This window comes from Alosa pseudoharengus, unplaced genomic scaffold (assembly GCF_046254945.1).
Source record: "Alosa pseudoharengus isolate Yale_2024_CS ecotype anadromous, Long Island Sound unplaced genomic scaffold, YU_APseudo_1.1 YU_APseudo_1.1_scf_9, whole genome shotgun sequence".
In the NCBI taxonomy this organism is placed as follows: Eukaryota; Metazoa; Chordata; class Actinopteri; order Clupeiformes; family Clupeidae; genus Alosa; species Alosa pseudoharengus.
In genome coordinates this window covers 12,224,966-12,250,218 of record NW_027468881.1, presented here as the reverse complement: position 1 = coordinate 12,250,218, position 25,253 = coordinate 12,224,966, and the positions used below count along the sequence as shown (strand labels likewise).

Sequence of the window (25,253 nt, the reverse complement as noted above, 5' to 3'; positions counted from 1 at the left end):
GCCACGATTATTGGCATCCCTATATGTAATACCTTGTTTAGCTTTGCTTTGCCAACAAAACAGCTGGGGCCTGTACTACGAAGGGAGCTTAACCTACCCAGATGTAACCCAGGGTTACTTTGTTAAACCGGGGTTGACAAAACCTGGTTATCTTTAGTGGTGTTAATCGGTACTACGACGCTGATTATGAAGTTGATTTGTTGAGCCGGGGTTAACCCCATTGGAGTTTGTGCGCGTTCACATAAAAGGGGCGGGTTGCAGCGCAAATCACCACTTTCAGTGATGACGCGTTCACCTTATTTTACAGATGAGGAATGCACAATTATTATGACAAGTTACGTGGAATTAAAACCCATACGACAAAAATCAAATACGTCGGCAGTGAACAAAGCAAGGCAAGGCTGTTGGCAACGTATTGCAGATCGGGTAGCCTAAATGCCTAAAAGTAAAGTTTTATTCCCACATGTTCTTCAAATATGTGTTACGGAGGATTAGTAGCTTACGGAATGTCTAAAATGAGTTGAAATAATTAAATAGCCCAATTTGAGTTCATAGAAAGGCCTACAGATGCAACCCAATTCAGAAGTGGGCATATAGATTACAGTAATAATTGAATGTTTAAGTAGCCCCCATTGACTGATTTAGTGTATGCCTAATCCTGTGAACATTTCAGATGCAACACCATTGCCAAACGCACATGGCAGCAGGTGAAAATGAAACACAAAAACATTATTCAGAATAGTAGGTTTAGTTATAGCTTGCATTAATATTTCTTAATTATGAAAACATGTAGGCCTAGCTTATAGCCTTCACTTGGCCTCTGTTTTACAGCTAACAAGAAACAGGTGTCTTCGAACACTGTAGGAGGAAAGGCACCAGAGTGTTTTACAGTAGCAGAGGAGTTAATTAATAATAGTGGAAGGCCGATTATGGAGGGGGTTGAGGGAGGCATTCGGTCGGATTCTGGTGCTGTGGAAATGTGTAGCCTTTATGAGCAGGGTACAGTAATATGACATTCAATTCAACAAGTTTGTTAAAATGGTGATTTTTATTTATTAGGCCTACTGTAGGCTATGTCCGATTTATTTTAGGCTATTCTTGCTCAGATGTTCAGCATACTGTAGGCCTATGTCCGATTTATTTTAGGACATAGCCTACAGTATTCTTGCATCACCGATTGAATACATGAATGTCCACGTACGGGCATTGCTATGAGACGTCTTCCTAGATCGATCATCTGACAAAGATAACGAATTCCCTTGGCTGACAATATATATCTTCATAGAGAATATCGTCCGGGTAGGCTATATATATTTTCTGGCGGTCTCTAAAACCCCTCGCCCTGCGAAGAGAGTCCCTCACGATTTGCGCTCCAATGTCGTATGGATCATCCAGGTACGCCGACATGTCTCGGGAGAAATTGTTAGTGGAGGGGTGGTAGCCTACTTATAAAGGGTGTGGTTAACGGAAACCTCGGGTTAACCAAGAACATAACCTGGTCGGAGCAGGTTTGAGATGCAGCGTAAATTGCCATGGCAGCATACCTCGGTTAAAACCTATCCACCTTTCGTAGTACGGGTTAATCGGGAAGTTACGCCACACGTGATCAAGTTACTCTCGAAGTTACCCAGATAAGCCAGTAACCCCGCTTCGTAGTACAGGCATAGACTGTATATATAGAACAAAAATACAGTCTATGAGTACAGGCCCCTGCTGTGCTGAGTGATCCAATCATGACCCACTTTTAGTATCTTGGCAGAGTTTGACAGATTTTCATTGAACAGATTTTTTGTGTGAGGTTCATGATACTCACATTTGTAAAGAAAAATGCAAACACTGCTTGACCAACAATTTTGGTCATGCTTTGATTTGAAATTGAATGTGCAGTGTTCCCAATGCATATTATGGAATTAAAGGGGTGGTTCAGGATTTTGGACATAAGACCTCATTTCCAAGTAAGCAAGTGTGATATTCATCAGTGGAGACCGTTTTCAACACGTTTCATCCAGTCCTTGTAATTGCAGAGTTCGCAGGTGCTAGGCTAGCGCAAGTCAACGGTATGTGCTAGCCTGCCACTAAAGACAGTCTTACCCACTCCAAAGTACACCCGAGGCAAATTCCAGACAATCGATCTAAATGTCTGTGTTGATAGAATAGTGTAAGAAATACAACTACCCTCGCATCGCGTTGCAATAGTTATACTTTGGTCCCTGAAGTTGGTAGTAGTCATTTTGCATCTCAGCAGCGGAATGATATTACCAAGGCTACTAAGTATCCTACGGAAGCTTATTGCTGCCACACTAAAAGAAATAAAATGGCTCAGTATTATCCCAGACAGCACACATACGTCTGCCCGATGTCGGTTTCAGATCAGCATGGAATCCTCCCATATAATAATGTCGCAGGGGTATCGGCCTGAAGTCGCTTCCATGTATTGGCTTTTGATCGTTCCTACTACCCAAAGCAGATCCCGCTATCTGTTTTTTTTTACCCCAGCTTCCATGTATGTTGGCTTTTGATCGTTCCTACTACCCAACGCAGATCCCGCTCTATCTGTTCTTTTTTTTTTGCGTGTGTAGCAGGCAGCCAGGCACGTCAGATCAGCCTCCTGGAGCAGCGATTTTCAGGTTGGTAAATTCACTCATGTAAATTGTCAGAAAATAGGCATTGTGTCAATTGTATGACTGTTTATATATTTGCTTGCTAGGCTAAGCCATAACTTGGTGTACATTACTTTATAAAGAGCTGTTTTGGGGTAATTACAACTTCATTGTGAACTAATTCACGTTAGCTAGTTGAGCTAACACTGGAAAATATGTTAAACCTAGCTAGCGGCTATGGCGAAATGTTAACACTACAGCATCCATGATTACCGGTACAAGGACAGCAATATGCTTGGGTGTAAGAATAGCAAGTTATTATTTGACCGTGAGACTTCACCCAGGAAAGGCTGTCGTTTTTGTATGGAGAGGAGTGGGAGCTAGGCTAACGTTACTGTCTTGGCTGAGCTAACCTGCTGGTCGTGTCATCATAACGCCTTTGCACAGAGGAAATGCACAGATGCATCAGCCGAAGTTCCCAAAGCAAATGTAGGCTACGTTTCAGTCCCAACCAGTCTCAAGCTCGCCTCTGCTTGATTGAAATATCAGCTGAGGTAATGCTAATGGGTTTGAAATCTATTTCTCCGAGCTCGGTAGTGGTTCTCTGCATCTATGAAAATGCATTAACAGCAATCGGTAAGGGTAGACATTAAAGATGAAAGTGTTGTAGTGAATTAATTGTTGTTTTTGTCTCTTGCAGGAGAAGAACCTGATTTTTGGGGGAACATTTTCTAACAGCATTTTTTCATCATTCAGACTTTTTTAAACATTCAATAAAATGAATTGAAAATATTTCTGGCATCTTTCTTGTGTCTTTATAGATCTAACAATTTATAGCCTAGTGTAAAATGTGCAATCTCAAGTTCCGACCTAAATAAATAAAGGTCGTATAAGCCAGGGGTGGGCATAGCTTTGATGAGTCGTTGAAACATTGGCTCATTGTCGTTTTCGATTATTTGCCGACATCCCGGCGATGTCTTGCCAATGAGCAAACGATGAGTCGTTGAAACATTGGCTCATTGTCGTTTTCGATGATTTGCCGACATCTTGATAAGAAGTATAAAGCAGAACTATCAGGCTGTGTGAGCCATATATATACAGTCTATGGTGTGAGCAGGCTATCCTGCATAGAACCTCTCTATCGGCCTCCTTTTCAGCAGCTCTCTGCCGATACACACACATCCCTCTTCGCTGCTCCTCAGTCAGCTGGGAATTGACCACACACACAGACTACACACTCATACACACATGCACAAAAACAAACACTCATCAAGCAGCACTGTAATAGCAGTCAGGGTGCAAGTTCATAGACACTAGTTATCATTTATGCCAGCCATGAGCTCTCGTGGCCTTGTTTCGTTTCGTTTCGTTATTTTGAAATAACGTGATAATTTCATGTAAAAACGTGAAAAAATCATATCTTGAAATAACATGATATTTTCATGTTATAACGTGAAAATATCATTATCATGAAATAACGTGATAATTTCATGTAATAACGTGATACATATCTTGTTAAAACGTGAAAAAGATATTGTTATAACAAGAAACTTTTCACGTAATTACATAATACTGAGCCTTTTTATTTCTTTTAGTGTGGCAGCAATACGCTTCCGTAGTATCCCCATTGGAGTGCGCTTTACTGTTTACTTTTCGGCGCAGTACACTAACCGGAGCAAGTATTTCCGTCGTGCTAGGAAACTAGTCCCTCAAAATGTAATGCGATCGTTGAAATGCAAGGATAGAATAACGTTAGAAATAACACTATTAATACAGACATTTACATCGATAGTCTGGCGTTATCATTTATTTGCCTCGGGTGTACTGTGGAGTGGGTAAGACTGTTTTTAGTGGCAGGCTAGCACATACCGTTGACTTGCGCTAGCCTAGCACCTGCGAACTCTGCAATTAGAAGGACTGGATGTTGAAAACGGTCTCCACTGATAAATATCACACTTGCTTACTTGGAAATGAGGTCTTATGTCCAAAATCCTGAACCACCCCTTTAACAGCTATTCTAAGGATTTTGAGCTTTAAAACACACTGCTATTATTCTGCACACAACTGTATATGGCAATGGCATCATCAGTTTCACATAAAAAGTTTTATTTATCAAAAACATAAAAACTCAACATTTCACAATATATTTTTGTAACAGAAGACAATAAACACAATATATTTTTGTAACAGAAAATACATATATGGAAATAAAATGGAAACAGTGTAAGCATGTGAAAGCTAATAATATAATCAGAAGTATTTTTGCAATATCAAACAGCCCCATATACCCAATATTATGTCCTGTCAAATGAATGAAACATGAAGAGTGAAAAAAGTAAACGAGTCAGCATGAAGTGAAAGCTGTGTTGTTGTTGTTGTTGTGTTGTCATTCCCTCCCCGATGTACCATATGTGCCTGATGGCTCAGACTGTGACAATTTGGAGGGTCTCCCCTTTGCAGGACTTGGATTGCACCCATTGCTCCAGCTGTTGCACCACCTCCTTCAGTTTGTCCAGAGCTGCGCCTGAGTCCTGCCGACGCTTCCCCCTACCCCACCAGGACCTCAGCCAGGGGGCCCCGACGGGCGTGCGTCCAGCACAGAGGCCGTGGAGAAGCTTCTGGAGGTCCTCGAGCAGGGCGAATGAGCGGCAGCCCATCAGCTCCACAGGCACGCTGCTCCTCGCGGCCGTCTTGCCAAGGTGGACCACCCACAGCTTGGAATGACTGAGCATCTTGAGCGCCAAGGGGTAGAGCTCGTAAGCTGAAGCGGGTACTGTGTGCTCAACCCAAGAGGGAGTGAGCAGCTTTCCCATGGACTCGTCTACCATGGGGGAGAGATGCACAGGTTAGTCGGACAGATCTATGGGAAATGGGCAAAGAGACACCTACAGTGTGTGTGACTGCAATCACAACTTTATATTAAATTAAAATCACTCAATTACTTCTGTAGGCCTACTCCATGTCTGTATGATGTGTAAATGCCCTGCTGTGTGTATGATGACATTTTTAAAGCCTTTGGTACCGAGGTCTGCGGCGTGGCAAGGCAGCACGACGAGGACCCTGTCGGCGCTCTCGGCGACGGTGTGCAGCCAGCGGAGCGGGCCCAGCTTGGCCAGTCGGCCCCGCTGCCACACGTCGATGGCCACGCTGCAGCCGCCGCTGCTCTGCAGGAAGTCAGCCAGCGCCAACACTGCCCGCTGGAACACGCCGTCAACGGCCGGGTACACCATCAGCACCGACACAGGAACCAGCTCAGGGGTCATCTTAGACAAGCTTCTTGAGCGACCTATATCTGAATTTGGGGGGGGGTAAATCACAAATAGTTCACAAAACACAGAGAAAGCCACAAACTTATTAATACTGTGACATTACTGTAACTAAAAGCATTGATTGCTGAGAGTGCTTGGTGGAGTAGAACAGTGTCATATAAATGCAGTCCACAAACATTGCTGACTTGAAGTTTTGATCACACTTCTATGGCCAAAAGGGATTGTCGTTGACTTTCTACAAGTGGGTATAAATTGGATATGAAAGAATTTGTCCCGCGAAATAGGGAATTGGGGTGAGCTCATGGGGAGGGGGAGATAACAGGGTTGATAAGCCGACTCAAAGCATATGTTAAAAAGGAAGATGTGAACTGTATTTATTTATGATGCATTTGCTAAAGAACCTACTTTTCATGTTGTGTGATTGCTATTTCAAATCATATGTTTAATTTGATCCTGTAACTGAATGTTATGAATTATGTGACAACCCTGCATGTTTTGGTTGGGACCATAGGGGCAGGGTTACAGGGTTAAAAGCAGGCTGGGTAGGCCTGATGGATGAGTGGACGTTGAGACCTAAGAGAAGTAGGTACAACTGCGTTGGTGACTGTGAAGGGAAAATACTACAGCTAATTTTTGTATTATATTGTTTTTGTTTTTGTCAATTTGAATATTATTCTGCACATGGATATTGTGGACTATTCTCACCTTAACGGTGGCACTGTTTTACACGGGCTAAAATAAAAAAAACCTTTGCACTTAAGTGTTATTGTGGTTGAGCCATCACTTTTTGGAATGTTTACTGGACCCGGAAGGAGCCTTTCCGACATAGGATATACTAGATAATGACAGAAGAGAAACCAAAGGCTTGCCAAGAACTGTACAGTTGGCGTCCCACTGAGGACCAGTGAAACTCACAGAGGCCGACTCCAATGGCAAACACCAATAACATGGCTAGCATGGCCAATGGCACGATCCAAGAAGCGCTGGACTGTTCCTTTTGCACTGCGTGATGACAAGGTGAGCCATGAAGTCAACACAATCTCAACCCAAATAAAAAAGGCTGTGGCAGACAACTTACATACTTACCTTTAAATGTGGGTGGATGTGCTTTACAAAGGAAAAAAGAAGGTTGTAATTAACAACACACAAATAAAATTGAAAAAATGACTTGGAGAAAATGAGGAGAAAATGTTTCTGTAATTATAGGAAATAGATAATGGACTCACCAGTGGTCTGCCTGGTGGTTTCTGCAATGATTGGATTTTATGATTTTAACAATCCCACCATCATTTTATAAAGCCACATCTGAATTAGTGGTTTAATTGTCAGTTTCAACTGTTAATTTGCACTAATGTACTCATACCTTTCCATCTACTGCAACTGTGATGGCTCATCATAATGATGTTGTCACAACCTGAGACACATTAAATGAACGTGAGATAGTGAGTGATTATATGTTTCAGATTTAGTGTATGTATTCACTGTATCAACTGCTAACCAAACACATCATTGACCAAAGCAAACTGGACTGCTACCTGGAATGGATATAAATGTCGATTTTGATATTAGTATTCCAGATCCATATGGTGGTTCTGGCAAGTTATATGCCACTATGGTGGTGAAGTCATCAGGTTCAGCATGGACTGTGTAGCTGAACCACAGCTATGAAGCAAGTAAAATAAACAAACAAAAACAGTAAAATGGGAACAATTTTAGAAGAGCAAATTTGACCCATCAGAGATAATCAATGAATTGAATCTGTACAACATACCACGTCTGCATCCCTTATTGAAACACTGTTGAATGATGGGTTATATTGACAGTAAAGAAAATCTTTTTCTGACACATGAAGCAGTAGTCCAATCAGAGTATTAATGCTCGCTGTAAATGGAAATAAAGCAGGCATGTATATCAGTATGTTGTATTCCTGTGACTTAGAGATGGAACTGACACGTATCTATACAATACATTTTGTCAGACTGATCTCACCATCTACTTTGATAGCCCAGGATATATTTAGCATGGGTCCATCGTCAGTGGAGATGAGCGCTACTCTCAGATCGTGTAAAACGGATGGGTTGCTCTCATACTCTTCATAGGCTCCAGGAGGCACTGGGTAGAACAGTCATGTGTTAGAGATTCACTCATAAATAGATTGAAACATGCACATTGTGGATGGAGATATGTCAAGTGTCCTACACTGGATTTCCTTCAGGCATCAAGCTTTCAGTGTTCTTGAGGATTTTTGTTAAACTATGAGTGTGAATCCAGTCAAAACAAAAGAGGCTATCAAGTCATCTGGAGAAAAGCTACATAAAAGTAAACAAAACATGAAAATAAAGCAACAAATCACACTTACCCTCAGAACCACAGGTAACATTCTAAATAGAGAATGCATGAAATCATTTAGTGCAGCACATTGCATAACATTACGCACAACGTGTTTTTAATCAGCTTTATTAAGAATGAATTATATTCTTCATTAGATTCTCTTTCATATTACTATTAATGTTTTATATTACAGTTTTTTTACAATTGCTTAAACACTAAAATTAAAAGTATCCCACAGTTAGCAAAACCTTACACTCAAAGAGCAAAATATCAGCCCACTTTAAACACAAAAAAGTCAGATAGTGTCTCCTCTTTGTACTTTCAAGGCACTACCTTCCAAAAATACACACCCGTGAATTAATTGTTTAAAGGTACACTATGCAAGATTTTCACCTTTATGAAGCCAATTTGATGGACGAGCGAATGTAATAGGCGAATCGTTCACCTAGCATAATTACTGCATAGACGTAGTGAGTTGCTACCGAGAAAACCAGCCAGGCAACTTCAAGAACGGCGGCCCGAAAAATTTCACGAGAATCGTAAAACATTACATTGTCAGCAGATATAGCTCATTGGAGATAGTTTTTGCTAATCCTTCACCTCCACAACAAAAGCATTTTCATTGTGTACATGGGGGATAAGTCACGTTTGCTATTTACAACAGCAGGGTAAAATATAAATATATGTGACTCTAGAGGGAGCTCTACAGTCGGCAAAAACACCTAAACCTGCATAGTGTGTCCTTAAACACAACTATCTTGTGTGAAGACACTTACAGTAAGTGCTTAACTGTAAACTCAACAAGCAATCCTAAACACTGGGCAACAGCTGAGCCCTAGTCAACAACAGAAATTGAAGGCAATGTAACAGAGAGAGCAAGAAGAGAAAGAGACACTTTTGCAAAATATATATATACTGTATATAAAATTGAAAACTCAAAGGCTGAGAATTAGTGTATATGGATTTGCAGATTTGGTATAGGGTTATGGCATTATATGGGTAATGGGGTTATAGTGACATGTTTACTGTAAAAATGATATGCAAAGATGTTGTGTGCACGAAAAATTCTAGTGTACTTCACAATGTGGAGAGAGAATTAAATTAATGTACAGGTCTGGTCTTATGTACCATGTGTGGTCAGTATATTCGTGTCCTTTAAATTATAAAACTACAGGCATTCAACTGAGATATCCTTCACATCTGCTAATGACATGGTTCCTGATTCACTCTTCAACTTCAGCCATGCTGCTGAATGACAAAATACCAGAACTATAGGTGAAAGTGAAAGATCATTGTTGATCAGCCAACAGCAGAGAAAGCCATCATCATGTCGCAGCACGTCCTCCAGCATGTCTTTAGGGTACCAACACCTTTGGGGAGTCACTGCCTACCACATATACAAGCAGACACGCAGCAAATCACTTATTATGCTTAACAACAGACTTGGGCTTGGGATCACTTATAAACGTCTGCAGCGTCAGCTGACAGCACAGAGTGAAAAGGTCATGCAACAGGTTGAGACTGTCTGATCATGGTACATCCCAGAGGTCATGACTAAAAGCTGCAAAATTCCCCATTTGTTTGCTATGGACAATCTGGACAGGAGAAAGAAGATGCTGGATGGGAGTTTCAGTGCCACAACAGCAATCATAATTGCAAACTGTGAGAGCAGCAGAGTGCAGGTGGGTGCCAGACTCCCCTCTTCTATTTCTGACAGAAGGAAGGAATGTGGATGTACATTTACAATTCCAATTCCATCTACAAAGCAAGCCTGGCCTGTGTCAATGAACATGGCAATCTCATGTGTGTTAAAGGCTGCCAGAAGAATTGTTCCTGTGCAAAGAGTGCAATTCCATGCGTGCCGTTGCCAGGGACAGGCAACCAAATGTAGCAGGATACAATGCACTGAAACCCTTGATAACAGTGATAACAGCAGTGACTCAGAAAACTACTGTAGGAAGCAAAATGTAATCCAGGGATTTAATATTCTTGCTGTTTTCACAACTAAATGTCCTCATTTGGGTGGAAATTGTTGTCAACACTGTCAGTGTTTTCACTGTTTCAATATTATTATATATATTTTTCAATATATTATAAATATTATTTATATAGCCTATATATAGAAGTTCTTCTCCTTGTCTAATTCGCTAGTTCTCCCGTCACTTTAAAGTTCTTTTGGCTTTCTTGCCAACATGCCAAATTGTCAATTTTGACTGATTGTCTTTCAATGTAATTCTTGGAAGATATTAACTTGTGCCTGTGACCTCTTACTGAAGAATGTTCTATCTGTATATTTCTTTGTAGTCAGTAAAGCATATAAAACAACTCCACCCCTGTGTATTTGGGTCCTTTTAGAGGCTGCTTGCTTTGTCTCACACAAAGGCCTGGATTGAACTCCACAGTAACCATCAGGGGCGGAGCTACGTGGTGGCCAGGGGGGCCACGGCCACCACTGGTCAAAGCTTGGCCACCCTGCTGGCCCCCCCAGCTCCGTTCAGTGAAAAGTAAAAAAAAAAGCCGTTTTCGACGGCACTTTGCCAACACTTTGCAAAGCAGGGACTGAACCAATTACTGCACTCTATCTACGACCATTGGCCCAGTCAGGAAGTGTAGCCCACGGTTGTGATCAAATCGTGAGTAGGCCTAGTGCAGCAGCAGCAGCGACAATTCAAGTCATCTGTTAAAAACACTTGACAGTAGACTACTACTTAACCTCAGTAACAACAGGTGAGTTGATGATGAGTTGAACATTAATGCTAATAAGATGTTATAATGTGTCACGAATCATAGCCAAGTGAGCTGCGTTAGGCTGTCCTTGTTAGGTAGGCTCTGACATTGACTTGTGGGGCTGATCAGAAATAATCGGATGCCCGCGGTAACGCTGTTACAAAAACATTTCAATAACATTTGGGTGAAATGCAAGCATATTAGGCACATATCTCCGGATGGCTCAAATAAAAGTAGGCTAATAGGGCCTAGCCTAGGCTACTTTATAAAAAACATAATTTGCTGACTGCTGCTTTGCCTGAGTTCTTTGTTACATTGCTCCAGAACTGTTCATCGCAGCGAGATGAAACCTTAATTGCGTGACAGAGCAGAAGTGGGGCTTTCCAACAAGACTAAACACTTGCCTGTGCGACCAAGTATGAAAAAGAAAAAATAATTAAATCAAATTGATTCATATTTACAGTTCACCTGTGCACCCATTACTCTCGTTTGAATTACTTGCGAACCCGTGATAGCATATGGCAAGCATATCAGAAGAAAGAGGAGACACAGGGCTATCTATTGGTACACACCTATTACTCTCGTTTGAATTAGGCTCTACTCACGAACCCGTGATCCGATCGGATAGATAGGCCTATGCCACGCATGACAGATGAAAGAAGAGACACAGAGCTATCATTTGATACCAAGTACATAATTCTGGGTTAAAAAACAGACGAAATGACATCAAAATAATAACTTTATAGCTCGACTTACCCCACGTTTTTGTATGTTTTTGTAAGCATGTTCATAATCCAACGCTATCATGTGTTTCTCTATGGCAAAGTATGTTCATAATCCGGTTTTGAGATCCCAGCAAATTTCTGCATGGCATCTAATTCGAGACTCACATTGCATCCCAATTTATTCGACAAAGAAACACCTTTTTGCCTTCACTTTGTTCATGACAATGCAGTAAAAAGTTGTTTTAGAATCATCATGAGTGTACACACAGAACACACAAACTCGGGTTCAGTCAGGTAAGATCAGTTTGTGTCACAGATATGGAGCGCAGAAAGGTCATTTTTCATTACTAAATAAAAAAAATGGCATTTATTTCTGTAAGGCGCACACCACATGTCTGTAAATTGTCAGCCCCAAAGCCCCCCTCCACCATGGTTCTTATATTGCCAGATTCAGGACAGTCTGTCCTACACATACATGAAAGTCATGTCCAGCTGACAGAGATACATTTCAAAATAAGAATGGTATAATACGCTTTTTGTCTTTGTATTATTTAAAAATCAAAACCAAATCAATGCAATTATTTATATAAATTGGTGGCAGATCTGGGTAGCCTAGACTGTTCTGAAAAAATATAGCATGTGTAAATGGCACTTACAATGACCAGGATAAATGCTTATAACTAAAGGCCAAAAATAGAGTAGGGCTCATAGGGCTAAATAAAAAAAATGGCATTTATTTCCGTAAGGCACACACCACATATTTTTCACATTTGCTCAGCCCCAGAGAATCCCTCCACCATGGCAATGATATTGCCAGATTCAGGACAGTCTGCCCTACACACACATGTGCCAGCTGACAGTTTGCAGTGGTGAGATACATGTCAAAATATAAGAATTTTTATAATACACTTTTTGTATTTTTATTATTTAAAAATCAAAATTAAATCAATGCATGTATTAATACATGAAATTGTGGCAGGTCTGGGTAGCCTAGACTCTGCTGAAAAAAACAATGTATAGCATGTGTTTTTTATAGCATTGGCCTATTTATGGAAAATGGAGTGGACAACAAACTGACCTGTGTATCAGTGTTGGCTTTACACAATTTATTGCCATTATTAAAATAGGCTATCCTAATCTTCAAAACTGTTTTCAAATAGTAGTTTTGATTCCCAAGTGCCACCCCAATAAAAAGTCTGGACCCAGCTGGCCCCCCCTATTAAATAATCCTGGCTACGCCCCTGGTAACCATAACCCATGAAAAAATGGAAGAGCCATATCTTGATTAATTTTTAACAGAAAATGACTTTTACAGTTAATAGACTAACTTATTGAATTAAATATGCAAACTAAATACATAGCCTACCAGAGCCATAAATGTCAAACACCAATTAGGCTAACAGATCTCAACCACGATTCCATTTCTCTGTGATTGAAACTCGTTTGACTCACATTGAACAGGCTTTCATTTTGAGTTAAATGCATCCGATGTGTGATGGACCTCATATCTGGTAAGTGAAGAAACTAGGTCAAATATGAGTTCATCTGATAAAAGCTTATAATTTCATATATTTTTTCTTTGTTTTATGGCAATTCATGATAAAGAAGTTGAAAGGCATGCGACCGATTACAACAGAACGTTCTGTAAAAATATATTTTAAGGGCATCTTTGAAATTGGTAGCCTGGCCCTAGGCTATGCAATATTTAGTCTTCAAACCGGATATCATGCACAATCAAGGTATCATCTGAAAACCTCTAATCCTAATTGAACAAGAACTTTGAATAAGAAAAAAAAATCAAGCATAGGCTACACTATATAGCCTATGAAAACCTGTTTTGTCAAATGAGTTTTGTATTGAGAACATTAGTGTATCCTAACTGATTCAAACATAATCAGATCATGTGATGGATGTATGACAACAAAATAGAGTTTTGATACATAGTTATAGTTATATATTTTGACCGAAGCAAGGCATTCTGCTAATTCAGGTTTTCAAAATTGTGCTTAAGCAATTGAAAAAAACTGTAGTGTAGCCAAGCAAACTGTAAAAGCACTTACTATCTGAGAAGAGCTTGAGACAAGAACGGCTGAATCAGCCTTGTGGGGTCCTATTTTTTGACAAAATAAAAGCAAGCCATTAGCAGAAAAGTAGATCAATAACAAAAGCATCATGCACACTAGTTTACATGGGTCAACCATAACTCCATCTCTCTCTCTCTCACACACACACACACACACACACTTTAAATGGACTTACCCAGAATGACACTAGAATTGATATTCTAAAAAAAAAAAAAGTTTAGTAAATAATTTATGAACCCATAGCCTACATTGCCTTATAACTAGGCTATAACAAGAAGAAGAACAATAAGAACACCAACAATAGCCTAATATAGTTCAATGCACTAAATAAAAATTAAACATTTTAAGCATTGTACAAGAGTAGCCTACACAATTGGGGCTACAAGTATTTCATTTAAAGGATCATTTAAGCTTACTGGTGATGAGAAACTCCAAACAACTGTGATGAGATTCCATATTGAAATCCAGTGAAGATAAAGGCAGCGGCACCCCATGTCACCAGAGTTTGATTGTGCAAAGTGAACTCACTTGAGTGAGTTACAGATTATATAGGTTCTTTGTGGGTGTGGACTCATGACCTGCAGTGCGCTACTCTCTACAAGTGCTTCTTCATACTGTAGCCTACTTAATAAGGCTATTCATGAGAAGAATTTTAAAATGGCTAGAACATCAAGTCATTCGAAATCTTAAAGCTAGCCTACTGATTTAACAGTGACTTAATTAACAGTCGAATTAATATCATATTATCACATCAAACAATCGAGCATAGCCTACTACTGTATGAAACGAGGACAGCACTAGACTAGCGGTTGAAAAGAAACGTAGTTGAAGCAACGTCCCGTAACCTATCAGAGGCAACAGATAGCCTACGTCTCCAAACTCCGCCCCAGACGGCTGGAGAGTTGCTGGCGATATTAAGTGACTTGTTGTTTTCATAAACTTTCGTACGCTGCGAAATACTTGTGCACGTAAGTGTGTTTCTTCACATTGACGTTGTTCTGATCTTGAAATAATTTGCTTATCGGAGCATAATCCTTGTCAGTGAGTGCCCAATCTGCTTTAAGTATTTTACAAATTCTATCTCACACATACCACCGCCGTCGTTGTTGTTGCTGTCCCGTGTTTTGAAAGAAACCTTTCTGCGTCCTACTACTACCACACAATATGCTTACAATTGGAATGTAGTCATATGTTGCGCAATTGGAAGGTTTTCAGATAAAATACCAAAGACCCCGAACGTACCGTAACATTATAGGCTAGGCTACGTTATGCCCCCTTGCAGCAGCAGCTGCAGCAGCCACTTTTTCCCCGTCTGTCTCCATTGACTTTTTCACTCATTTTGAAAGGACGCTTAGGCTATGTGTTGATTGGTTTTGTAAAGTTGTTTGGTTTGTTGAGGCGAACATTTACAGATAATATTTGTATATTACTTAGCTATATAAAAACATTGACTAATAAACTGTCACCCATAATGGGAGTTTTCTTCAATGTGTCATAACCTCATTGGCTACTACACTCCTTTTCTTTAGGACCCTGTCTGTCTTTTCTATCATCACAAGGACTTGGCATTGGGACATTTTGACTTTGCATGAAGATCAGTCAGACCAAAAGTCAGCATGCTCTTATTCACACTGGCCAGAACAATGAGTTGTGGCCTTGGCAGGTGTCTCAATCTGGCACCCAACTCATGGTCCTCCCAGGCCTTAACTCGGATGTGTAAATGGACCTGTAGTTACAGCACAACCACTTCCAACCAGAGGGCCCCTTCTTATAGCTATGTCATCGTAGGGGCCGGCTCCGCAGGCTGTGTGCTGGCCAACCGGCTGACAGAGAACGCGTCCGAGTCAGTCCTGCTCTTAGAAGCCGGGCCCAAGGACATGCACCTCAACAGCGTGCGGCTCTCCTGGAAGATCCACATGCCGGCGGCGCTCACGTACAATCTGTGTGACGAGAAGTACAACTGGTACTACCACACGCTGCCCCAGGTTGGCATGGACGGGCGCGTGCTCTACTGGCCCCGGGGCCGCGTGTGGGGTGGCTCGTCCTCGCTCAACGCCATGGTGTACATCCGCGGCCACGCCGAAGACTACAACCGCTGGCAGAGGGAGGGCGCAGAAGGCTGGGACTACGACCACTGCCTGCCCTACTTCCGCAAGGCTCAGGCCCATGAACTGGGCGCTGACCGCTATAGGGGATGCGACGGGCCGCTGCACGTGTCCCGGGGCAGAACCAATCACCCCCTACACCAGGCGTTCATCGATGCTGGCCAGCAGGCCGGGTATCCGTTCACGGACGACATGAACGGCTACCAGCAGGAGGGCCTGGGCTGGATGGATATGACCATATACAAAGGTCAGGACCTCTGGAGAAACTCAACTTCACTAAGCATGTGCCCAACTACCCCTCTCAATCAATCATTAAATGCATTTATCTCATATACTGTTTTAAGGGTATAGCCATGTTTTTAAAGGCATCGCTCAGGTTCCCATGAGATAGTAAATGGGAAATTTCCAATTTAGTGGGAAACTTATCAAAATAGTCATTTTATTTTTTTAGCTCTTACTAATGCAACAAGCAATCCAAAAACATGTACAGTGAATGATGTGTAGCGAATAAGCACAGGTGTCACAAAGTGTTTCTTGACTGTGGTCACCCACAGGGAAAAGGTGGAGCACAGCCAGTGCATACCTGCGGCCCGTGCTGTCCCGACCCAACCTGAAGGCAGAGGTGCGCTGCCTGAGTACCCGCATCCTTTTCGATGGGACCAGGGCAATCGGCGTGGAGTACCAGCAGAATGGAGAAACTAAAAGGGTAAGGTCACAAAGAGCTTGCACCGTTCACAGAGCAATGAGTTAAAAATGTCAGCCGTTTGGATTGCTTGCTCACATGCTTTGATTGCTCACTACATGCTTTGATCTGCATCTCGAGTTACCGATATGTTAATAATTGGGCGATGATATCAACTTTATGATTGCAGGGTAATTCCGAGGTCAGCACAAGACAGCGGAGTCTGGGTGACTGACTGGACAATGAATAAGACATAATCTTGATAACTTGATGCTATTATAGCTTACACATTCAGGTTTCCCCCCTCTGGGTTGTGTTATGCATGATGTGAGGCCCTCATTACAGACAGTGGATTCATGTGTGTTTGTGACATGTTTGTCTGTGTGTGTGTGTACATCCGTATGTGTGTGTGATTGGTCAGGTGTATGCAGAAAAAGAGGTGATACTGAGCGGCGGAGCTATAAACTCGCCACAGCTCCTCATGCTGTCCGGCGTGGGCAACGCAGATGACCTCAAGGAGCTCGGCATCCCTGTGGTCCAGCACCTGCCAGGTGATCTCCACTCTGTGTTCCCCACCCCTTCTCTGTTTGTTCCCGGTTCTGTTTCCCTCTCTATTCCTAGAAACAAACTGTTGAAAAGAGCTTTCTTAAGCTATTGATTTATTCAAACACTGTTAATGTTAATGGATAACATTTTATTTGCTCAAGTTTGTTGAATATGTATTTAATGAGGTAAAATGAGGTCATGTATTCATAGCACTGATCTTTGAATGGCTAGATTAATGTTTAATGTTTTCTAGGGGTAATTACTTTCTGTGTGTGTGTGTCTGTCTGTGTGTGTGTGTCTGTCTGTCTGTGTGTGTGTGTGTGTGTGTCTGTGTGTATGAATGTCGTTGTGCCTGTGCGGTTGTGTTTGTCTCCACAGGAGTGGGCCAAAATCTGCAGGATCACTTGGAGTTGTATGTTCAGCAGCAGTGCACCCAGCCCATCACACTCTATAAAGCCCAGAAGCCCTTCCACATGCTCAAGATTGGCATAGAGTGGATGTTGCAGCAGACAGGTAGCTTCACTGCCTAAACTTCAATGAGTTGTCATGTGATACAGACATGAAGGGCGCTGCCAGCAACAGCAAGCTGCAGTTAAAGGTTAAAGTTCTTAGCTGTAAAAGCATGACTGGTGGTGAGTTTGAGAGTGTGACAGGGTGGTGTGTCACTCCCTCGTCTGGTTCGTCTCCTAGGCTACGGGGCCACGGCGCACCTGGAGAGTGGGGGATTCATCCGCAGCCGACCTGGCGTCACCCACCCAGACATCCAATTCCACTTCCTGCCCTCGCAGGTTGTGGACCACGGCCGAGTTGCCTCCAAGATTGAGGCTTACCAGGTGCATTTCCACTGCAATGAATTTGCAGACTTTTTTCTACTTTCTTTTTTTACTTTCTCTCTCACCATTGTGCTTTCTCTAGCTACTTTTAGGCAACCCCTTCCTACATGCATACTCAACTCCAACTATTTCCATGTAAATGTCATTGAAGTTTCTACGGTCATGTCTTTCCTTGAAGTAAGCTCAGACTAGTTAAATGGAACTGTATACATTTATTGAATGTGTCGAGCAATAAAATGGGTTTGAAGCACGAGAAACACCAAGCCTCATAAACATGGTAGGGTTCAATAAGGGACGTACAAGCCGCTAATTTGCCATTAGTGTTTTTAAGGAAAGCATGAACCACAAATGCATGTTTCAAAATAGCAGATGTGATCAAGAAATTACATTGATCACTGTGATTACATATGGTTCCTGGATATAGCTTTTTGCATCAAACTTTTTGCATCAAACGCCTTGTGTGGCATTAGTTCATGTTTGAGTAAAAATAAGTAAAAGTAAGTTTAATTGAAATGCAGGGACGTCGTTAGGCTTATTTTGGGCAGGCTGAATCCAACCTAAGATGATCAAAAGCCCCCCTAAAAAATATATAGTAATAATATAGCCTGGCTAGCGCCACCACATCTCAATGAGACTTGGTCTGGGAACCAAGCGTTAATTTTCTCGTATTTGAAAAAAATGCCCAGATCCGTTTATTGGGTGCCACGGATGTCTATCAAATGCGTCTGTGCATAGCTCATCATCGTCTTGCTTTCCCCCTTGTTCTGTGATTGGTCCCCTATCTCAAGCGAAAATTTGCTCCATGGTCTCCAGGCTGCCTTAGCAGCGTGAATCAAATTGCGCGCAAGGCAGCATGGGAACACCCAGGCTAGTAATAATATGCGTCCAAATTCACATCCATTATTCTCTGTTGAATTGCTCACAGAGTACTTATCTCACATAAATCACACAGATGTCACATAAAAGAGCGGAACAGGAGCTTTCCATTGATATTAGTGCTGGGATAAACGGTTTGCGAGAAAATTAACATTGGACATACATGAGACACGTGCTCAGTGTCTCTCTTAGTCAAGGGGTCCTTGGGCTGAAAAACGTTGAAGACCCCTGGACTAATATATGACTTATCTGGTTAAAAAGGGTCATAGCTTAGTCTAGGGTGCAATTGTTTAGGTTTGAATATTGTTTGAATATTCTTTAATTGTTTGATTATTGAATGATCACATAAGTTAACAGTAGTTTGCAGTAGCTAGTAGTTAAGCACTACCCTAGTTCAACTTAAAAAGAGCACTGATGAAATGATCAAATACTACTATACTTCCAGGACTATATAATACTATAGTTCCAGGAGAGGAAGGGTAGAGGGAGTAGGCAGTGTGTAATTTCTAAGTCTGTACATCTACACATTTCATTGTATTCTGCAACTTTCACATCCAGTCAGCGAAAAATAACTATAGAAATCTTTTAGTATTTTGTATTATATATTATTATTACAAGCATGATCACATCATACTTTCCCAGATATGCGTAGCCTATACTGTCTTGAAAACTATATAGCCTAGTATAACAGATGATAAAATGAGCTTAATAGTAAAATTACACTAAAAATAGCCTAGGCCTCAAAGGGTAGGCTACCTACCAATTCACTGAAGCACTTTTAAGGTTTTTTCGACCACTTTTTCGCGCATTACCTACAACCCTGGGGGCTAAGCCCAGCAGCTTACAGGTTGCATATTATGATCCGTGGCACATATACTCTTGGTTGTATGATGATGAAAATGTCCTCCTGTGTCACTGAAGGGATTTTATTATTCATAATTGGGTAGGTCCATGTTGGACCGATGAGGAGCACCAGTATTGGATGGATGAAACTGAAGAGCAGGAATCCACTGGATCACCCAATCCTTCAGCCCAACTACCTCACCACAGGTAAGTGTTGTTGGATTGAAAACAGATGCCCAACTTCCTATCTATGTTTTTTAGTGGCAGTGGCAGTGGCCTAAGGCAGTAATTTGAGATTGCGACAGCGTTAGTGTTGTATTCACTTTGTTTTCTCTTTCGGCTTCACCATCCCTGCCCCTTAGATATTGACATATGGGAGTTCAGGCAGAGTGTGAAGCTGTCGCGGGAGATCTTCGCTCAGAAGGCCTTCGATCCGTTCCGAGGCCCCGAGGTCCAGCCGGGCCCGGGGGTCACCACGGACGACGAGATTGACGCCTTCGTGCGTCAGAAGGCGGACAGCGCGTACCACCCGTCCTGTACCTGCAAGATGGGCGCCGTCACAGACCGCATGGCCGTGGTGGACCCCCAGACGCGCGTCTACGGTCTGGACGCGCTCCGTGTGGTCGACGCCTCCATCATGCCCAGCGTGGTCAGTGGCAACCTGAACGCGCCCACTATCATGATGGCTGAGAAGGCTGCCGACATCATCAAGGGCCTGCCGTCACTAAGTGACCCCGGGGTGCCCGTCTACCAGCCGCCCAGTTTAGAGACACAGCGGTGAGGGGGCTCGTCCTGCCCACTACAGGTGCCTTACACCCTCAGCATTATGTTATACACTAAGTGGTACTTGGCTTACCTGCTGTTATATGTCACAGGCTAAACAGCTAAACATCAGGATCATACTATTTCACCGTCAAAATGAATAGAAGACTGAAACTTAATTATTTGTGATGCCTTAAAGTGCAATTTAATTGTCTTAATGAATGCTTCTGAAATGATCATTCCGTTGAGCCGTCCTGGAGATTTAATAATTATTTTTGAAATTAGAATGATGTATATTTTTGCGAAGTTAGATGTTGTGTAGCATGTAAGTAGTAGCAGTGTTACATATGGTGACATGCTGGTGCCGTTTTTAAATTGAGTAGCATAGGCAGCTTAATCTTCTAAAATTCAAAGGGTAACCAAAGGGGTCAGATTAATCTCCTTCAATTCAAAGGCTAACCAAAGGATAAAGATTTTCATACAACTAGTGTGGCAAGACCAGGACCACCAGAGGCCCTACAATATTTTATTGCCACACTTATTTTAACAGTAATACAAATGTTCAGTGCTTTTTGTAATATATCACATTTTAAACTTTTTGATTGCAAATCATGTCCCCAAAGCAGGGCCTTCTCATAGTGTATTTTATCCAAACCAAGTAAGACTGTTTTATTAGTGCAGAGACATGTTCACATTTCATATTAAAGGCGCACTAAGCGATGCCACGCATTTTTTGGGCTAAAACATTTTATGTCACTTACTGCAAACAGCACCTAACCAACCGCTAACTGTCTGTGTCCTGAATACACTGTAAAAAAAACGCGATATCTCTGGACAGCCCAGGCTTCAATAACGGCAACAAAAACAACCTGGGCAAACCTAGCCCATGAAAACATAACAAACTGTTCCAGCAAATCACAGACGAGATGCGCGTTTAGGAGAGTTTCAATTGCACGGGAGCAGCACGGGATGGAGGGGGAGGAATTAGCGAGCTAGCTCTCTGTTTTGTTTGAAAGTCAACAGAAGTGACGTTGCCCGGCATCGCTTAGAGCACCTTTAAGGAAGACTGTAAGAGCGAATGATCAGTATTTCAGGTTTAAGGTAGTGCAGTGAAATATTTGGTGTGTCATGTATGAAATACTATGATATTGATTTCCTCCCCTAGTTTAACACTCCATGTTCCCAAGGTGCTTTGTTCATGTTCTGTTACCAACACACTTCTGTAACTATAGGGCCTTCATAATAGTAATATGCATCATGCAGACATGTGGGCTCTTATCAAAGCTTATTTTTCTATACCTCCTATCCTCTGCCTGCATCAAACAAGGGACCCTTTTTCTGTAAACACTAATGACAATGAAAACATTCCAGTTAAAAGGGATGTATGTACACACACAATATGCACACAAATGTCCAGTTATCATCATTTTATAAGTCTTACCAGTTTGCTTTTCAGTGTTATTTTGGAGCATGTATGTCTTTATCAAGGTAGATGTGATTCCTGAATGTTTACAAGTTAATTGTTGAATTATGTGATATGCTTATATTTCATTCAGTTTGATTGCTTCATATGGCTGCCTGCCGTGTAGAAATGTGATCTGTCTAAGCAAATGTTCATTTGCACTAAATGTGACCTTACAAGTGACCTTCAAGCACTGCCTGAAATGTGACTGATAGAGTATTACTCACTTGGTATTACTCACTTGTGTAATATGAATGTCAACCAGAGTTAATCAGCTAATTAGAAGGACAGATCATCTGTCATATCTGCTATAGTGCCTATGTCCCCCTTCCTTTCTCCCCTTATCAGTATGAAAGAAAATCAGTGAATGTGAAGAAAATTGTCATAAGAATTTGTTTTTCAGATTTTTTGATGATTAACAACTAAATTACAATGTTTACATTTCATTTTAAAAGCTATTTGTTACACTTCTTGTACTCGCCTTAATCCTTAAAAAACAATAAATTCATGAATTTCAAGAAAAAGATGAGAAAAATGAAATGTTTTGAAGTATTGATCACCTTATGTACTTATGAAGTTATGTAGGAAGTAGTGCTGGGCGGTATACACCGTATACCGGTGTATAATTTCGTTATGATATGAATTTTTAACATAGGCCTACCGCCAGTGGCGGAACAAGTCAGAGCCGGGCCGGGGCACCGGGCCCTTTATTAAACTCATAACATAATTTTACAACATAGCTACTTATGCCCGCAACAGCGGGTCTTACAAGCGTCCGCGCCACGGAGAGCAACTATGTAATTTTGAAGTCCATCGAACTTCCTAGAGAAGTGTAACCAAGAGAACAACAACAGAAACATTAGGCTACATGACCCCTAATAATAAAACAACAATAAGCAGCACTAATTGAAGGGCATACCGCATACGACGAGCCTTGCGCTCCGCGAACTCGTCCACGATGCTCTGTGTATGTCCATTTTCTTTGCTCTCTCATTCTCTATGGTGGTTTTTAATGATCTTTAACTTGGAGAATGAGCGCTCAGAGGTTGCAACGGTGACGGGAAGAGTCAAAAATAAAATTAGGGCGGTGCAAATCACTGAATGCAGAAGTTACTGCTGGGTGGTTGCTTTGGCGGAGCGAGGGGGTGGTTTCGGGGGCTCAAGCCCCGAATCTCTTTTCACACAGCAAATTCACAGGTGTTACATTTCTGGTGTTATGACAAATAAACACTGTTGCAGTGATAGATGCTAAACTCTCAACACCTTTGGTGTAGATATGATACAAAAGCCAGAGATAATTTGCAGAGTTCTGGTCAATAAACACCAATTGGGTGTAACGAGTTCCATCCGGGATATTTTGCAATGAACATCGCTCAAACTTCCAGCGCAGTCCGCCGCCATTAGGTCCTACTGAAACCTGAAACCCCCCTGCAGGATAGCAGACTTATCTCCAAGTGGTGGACAATTTTGTGTGGTAAGTTATTACATTAATCTATTTTGGGCATTCGTTGATAAAATACATATATTAGAAGTTGTGTTGCACTCTCAGACTTATAAATCTGAGATTGTGTTTTCTTTATGAAACTGTAGACTTTTTAGAAGTTGCATTCCCGCCTGTTGTCAACGTATCTTAGCATTGAGTTGTTCAAGCTTTTAGCTGCTTGATAACATACTAAATTACATTCTGTGTGTTTGACTTGGTGTGGTGTAATGTGTTGTCTTTATTTTCATTTGTTATGTATTTATTTTTGCGAAGTCCACGTTGTCCGTTTGATCTAATACATCTACATCACCATGGCTTGTTAGTTAAGCTTACGTTAGGCTAGCGTTATTAGCTGTAACGTTATGGTGTGCTAACTAGGTAACGTTAACAGGGTGTCCGCGCGGTAGTAAAAGGTAGTAAAAGGTAGTAAATGGAATCTACCAAAATTAAGGCCCTTGAAAGGTATTAAAAGGTAATAAATGCAATTTGACTTGGTAGTAAATTTTTCATCACCACCTCAATATATAATGAGTTTAAATGTTTTGCTTAATATTTGTGTCATGTTTTAACTTCATCTTACCTAATTAAAAAATATATACGTGCTAACAGGACCTGAGTCAGTCGGAGTTGATAGCAATGACGTAAAAGTAAACTGTGTAGAGTTCCGTGGTTGACAGCCTATCAGCGACGCCAACAACATTTTCGCCTCAGTTGATATTACAGGGATGCAAACAACGCGCTTTTCGGTGCCTCCTTCACGATCCTTTGGGCGACTTGTATGAATCGTACAGATCCGAAGAGTTTTTTCGGGCGGGGGATGCAGGGATGCTTTTTGGCGAGACTCGTTTTTTTCACGTCATCTAGGCCCTACCGCAGGCTACCAGATATTATCATCTGATAATATTTGTAGCAAAGGAGCGGTAGATGTAGGCTAGCCTATCACTCTGATAGCAGCTAAGAAAATATAGGCTACACTCTCAGTTCGCACTAGGCTACTTAAGCTGGAAGTTTTAACAACTGTGGACTTGACTAGTGTGTAAGCTTTCGTTCAGCTGTCAGTGGCGCTGCCATCTGACTGTCATCATCCAGAACCGTGCAATAATGAAATTATTCCACCTAGCCCACCAGTAACAAAGTTCAAACTAGTCACTGAGATAGTAATCGACAATTTTTTTTTAAATGTAATCTAGACCTACTGTAATATCTAATGTTACGTGGGAATTGCAAGAAAACGAGTGAAAACAATTCACTTTTAACCACGCAAGTGCGTGTGTCATTTATTGTCGATCGATCAACAAAAACAGCATGCAGTTGAAACGTAACTTAAAGTCCCAGACATTTAAAGGGACATCGATCACTCAAGACATAGGCCTACACCACAACTGAGTGAAATGCTTTGAATAGCCTACAAAACACTGCATTTAGATAACAACTACGTGAAGAACTAATAATCTAGTTAATGGTGAATTAAGTTTATGGCATTCACATTTAAAACATTCAATAGCCTATGAAAACTTGATCAGTCAGTTAAATTGTTCTCATAAAAGGAACAGCAGGCCTACAAAATATTCCAAATAGGCTAGTTTTATTGCAGTGACAGAAAACGTATACTGCAACATACGAGTTTAAACCATGTTAAATTTGAAAGCATCTAGCTAGTGACAGGTGGTGTAAGGGGGGGGAAGAGAACAAACTTTGTAACCTACCTGATTCCACAGTCATTGTTCATTATTTGGCCTATAATTTAGCCTTTAGTATTGGCATTTGAATCCATGAAAATTAACCAAAATCTATAATTTCCTATCGACAACAGACCCCAGCAACGCATCGAATCGTATTGCTACACATTTTGAAGTATTGAAAAGAATCAAATTGTTGGCTTAAAGAATCGATATTGTATCGAATTGTGTAAACTTAATTTACAC

General features: G+C 41.3%; 2 protein-coding genes across 3 annotated transcripts; one reads left to right on the top strand and one right to left on the bottom strand.

Annotated features, from left to right (window-relative positions):
* Nucleotides 1-4,684: 4,684 nt before the first annotated feature.
* On the bottom strand, nt 4,685-14,366 carry il17rb (interleukin 17 receptor B). Of its 2 annotated transcripts, XM_076277160.1 has the most exons (13): nt 14,153-14,366; nt 13,912-13,936; nt 13,713-13,762; nt 8,229-8,250; nt 7,859-7,981; nt 7,641-7,750; nt 7,405-7,531; nt 7,233-7,283; nt 7,096-7,116; nt 6,956-6,976; nt 6,785-6,871; nt 5,623-5,892; nt 4,685-5,421 (listed from the first exon to the last, which is right to left on the bottom strand). In XM_076277160.1, exons 1-13 carry the CDS (start codon nt 14,228-14,230, stop codon nt 5,024-5,026), a joined length of 1,383 nt encoding a protein of 460 aa, XP_076133275.1. In that variant the 5' UTR covers nt 14,231-14,366; the 3' UTR covers nt 4,685-5,023. The 2 variants fall into 2 exon arrangements, with proteins under 2 accessions (XP_076133275.1, XP_076133277.1); XM_076277162.1 differs by lacking the exon at nt 6,785-6,871.
* Nucleotides 14,367-14,556: 190 nt separating this feature from the next.
* chdh (choline dehydrogenase) lies at nt 14,557-22,369 on the top strand. The gene is made up of 8 exons (XM_076277159.1): nt 14,557-14,704; nt 15,266-16,088; nt 16,396-16,547; nt 16,945-17,074; nt 17,448-17,582; nt 17,760-17,902; nt 19,726-19,828; nt 19,984-22,369. Exons 2-8 carry the CDS (start codon nt 15,353-15,355, stop codon nt 20,400-20,402), a joined length of 1,818 nt encoding a protein of 605 aa, XP_076133274.1. The 5' UTR covers nt 14,557-14,704; nt 15,266-15,352; the 3' UTR covers nt 20,403-22,369.
* Nucleotides 22,370-25,253: the final 2,884 nt, after the last annotated feature.

What these genes read in the sequence shown, in the direction of transcription:
- il17rb (XM_076277160.1), bottom strand. Translation starts at nt 14,230, where the DNA reads ATGGGGTGCCGCTGCCTTTATCTTCACTGGATTTCAATATGGAATCTC. An exon ending in CTGGGCTATCAAAGTAGATG is followed by an intron (nt 7,751 to 7,858) that starts GTGAGATCAGTC and finishes TTCCATTTACAG; the next exon opens with CGAGCATTAATACTCTGATT. An exon ending in ACATCCACCCACATTTAAAG is followed by an intron (nt 6,872 to 6,955) that starts GTAAGTATGTAA and finishes GTCATCACGCAG; the next exon opens with TGCAAAAGGAACAGTCCAGC.
- chdh (XM_076277159.1), top strand. Translation starts at nt 15,353, where the DNA reads ATGCTCTTATTCACACTGGCCAGAACAATGAGTTGTGGCCTTGGCAGG. An exon ending in TGTGGTCCAGCACCTGCCAG is followed by an intron (nt 17,075 to 17,447) that starts GTGATCTCCACT and finishes TTGTCTCCACAG; the next exon opens with GAGTGGGCCAAAATCTGCAG. An exon ending in GTGGATGTTGCAGCAGACAG is followed by an intron (nt 17,583 to 17,759) that starts GTAGCTTCACTG and finishes TTCGTCTCCTAG; the next exon opens with GCTACGGGGCCACGGCGCAC.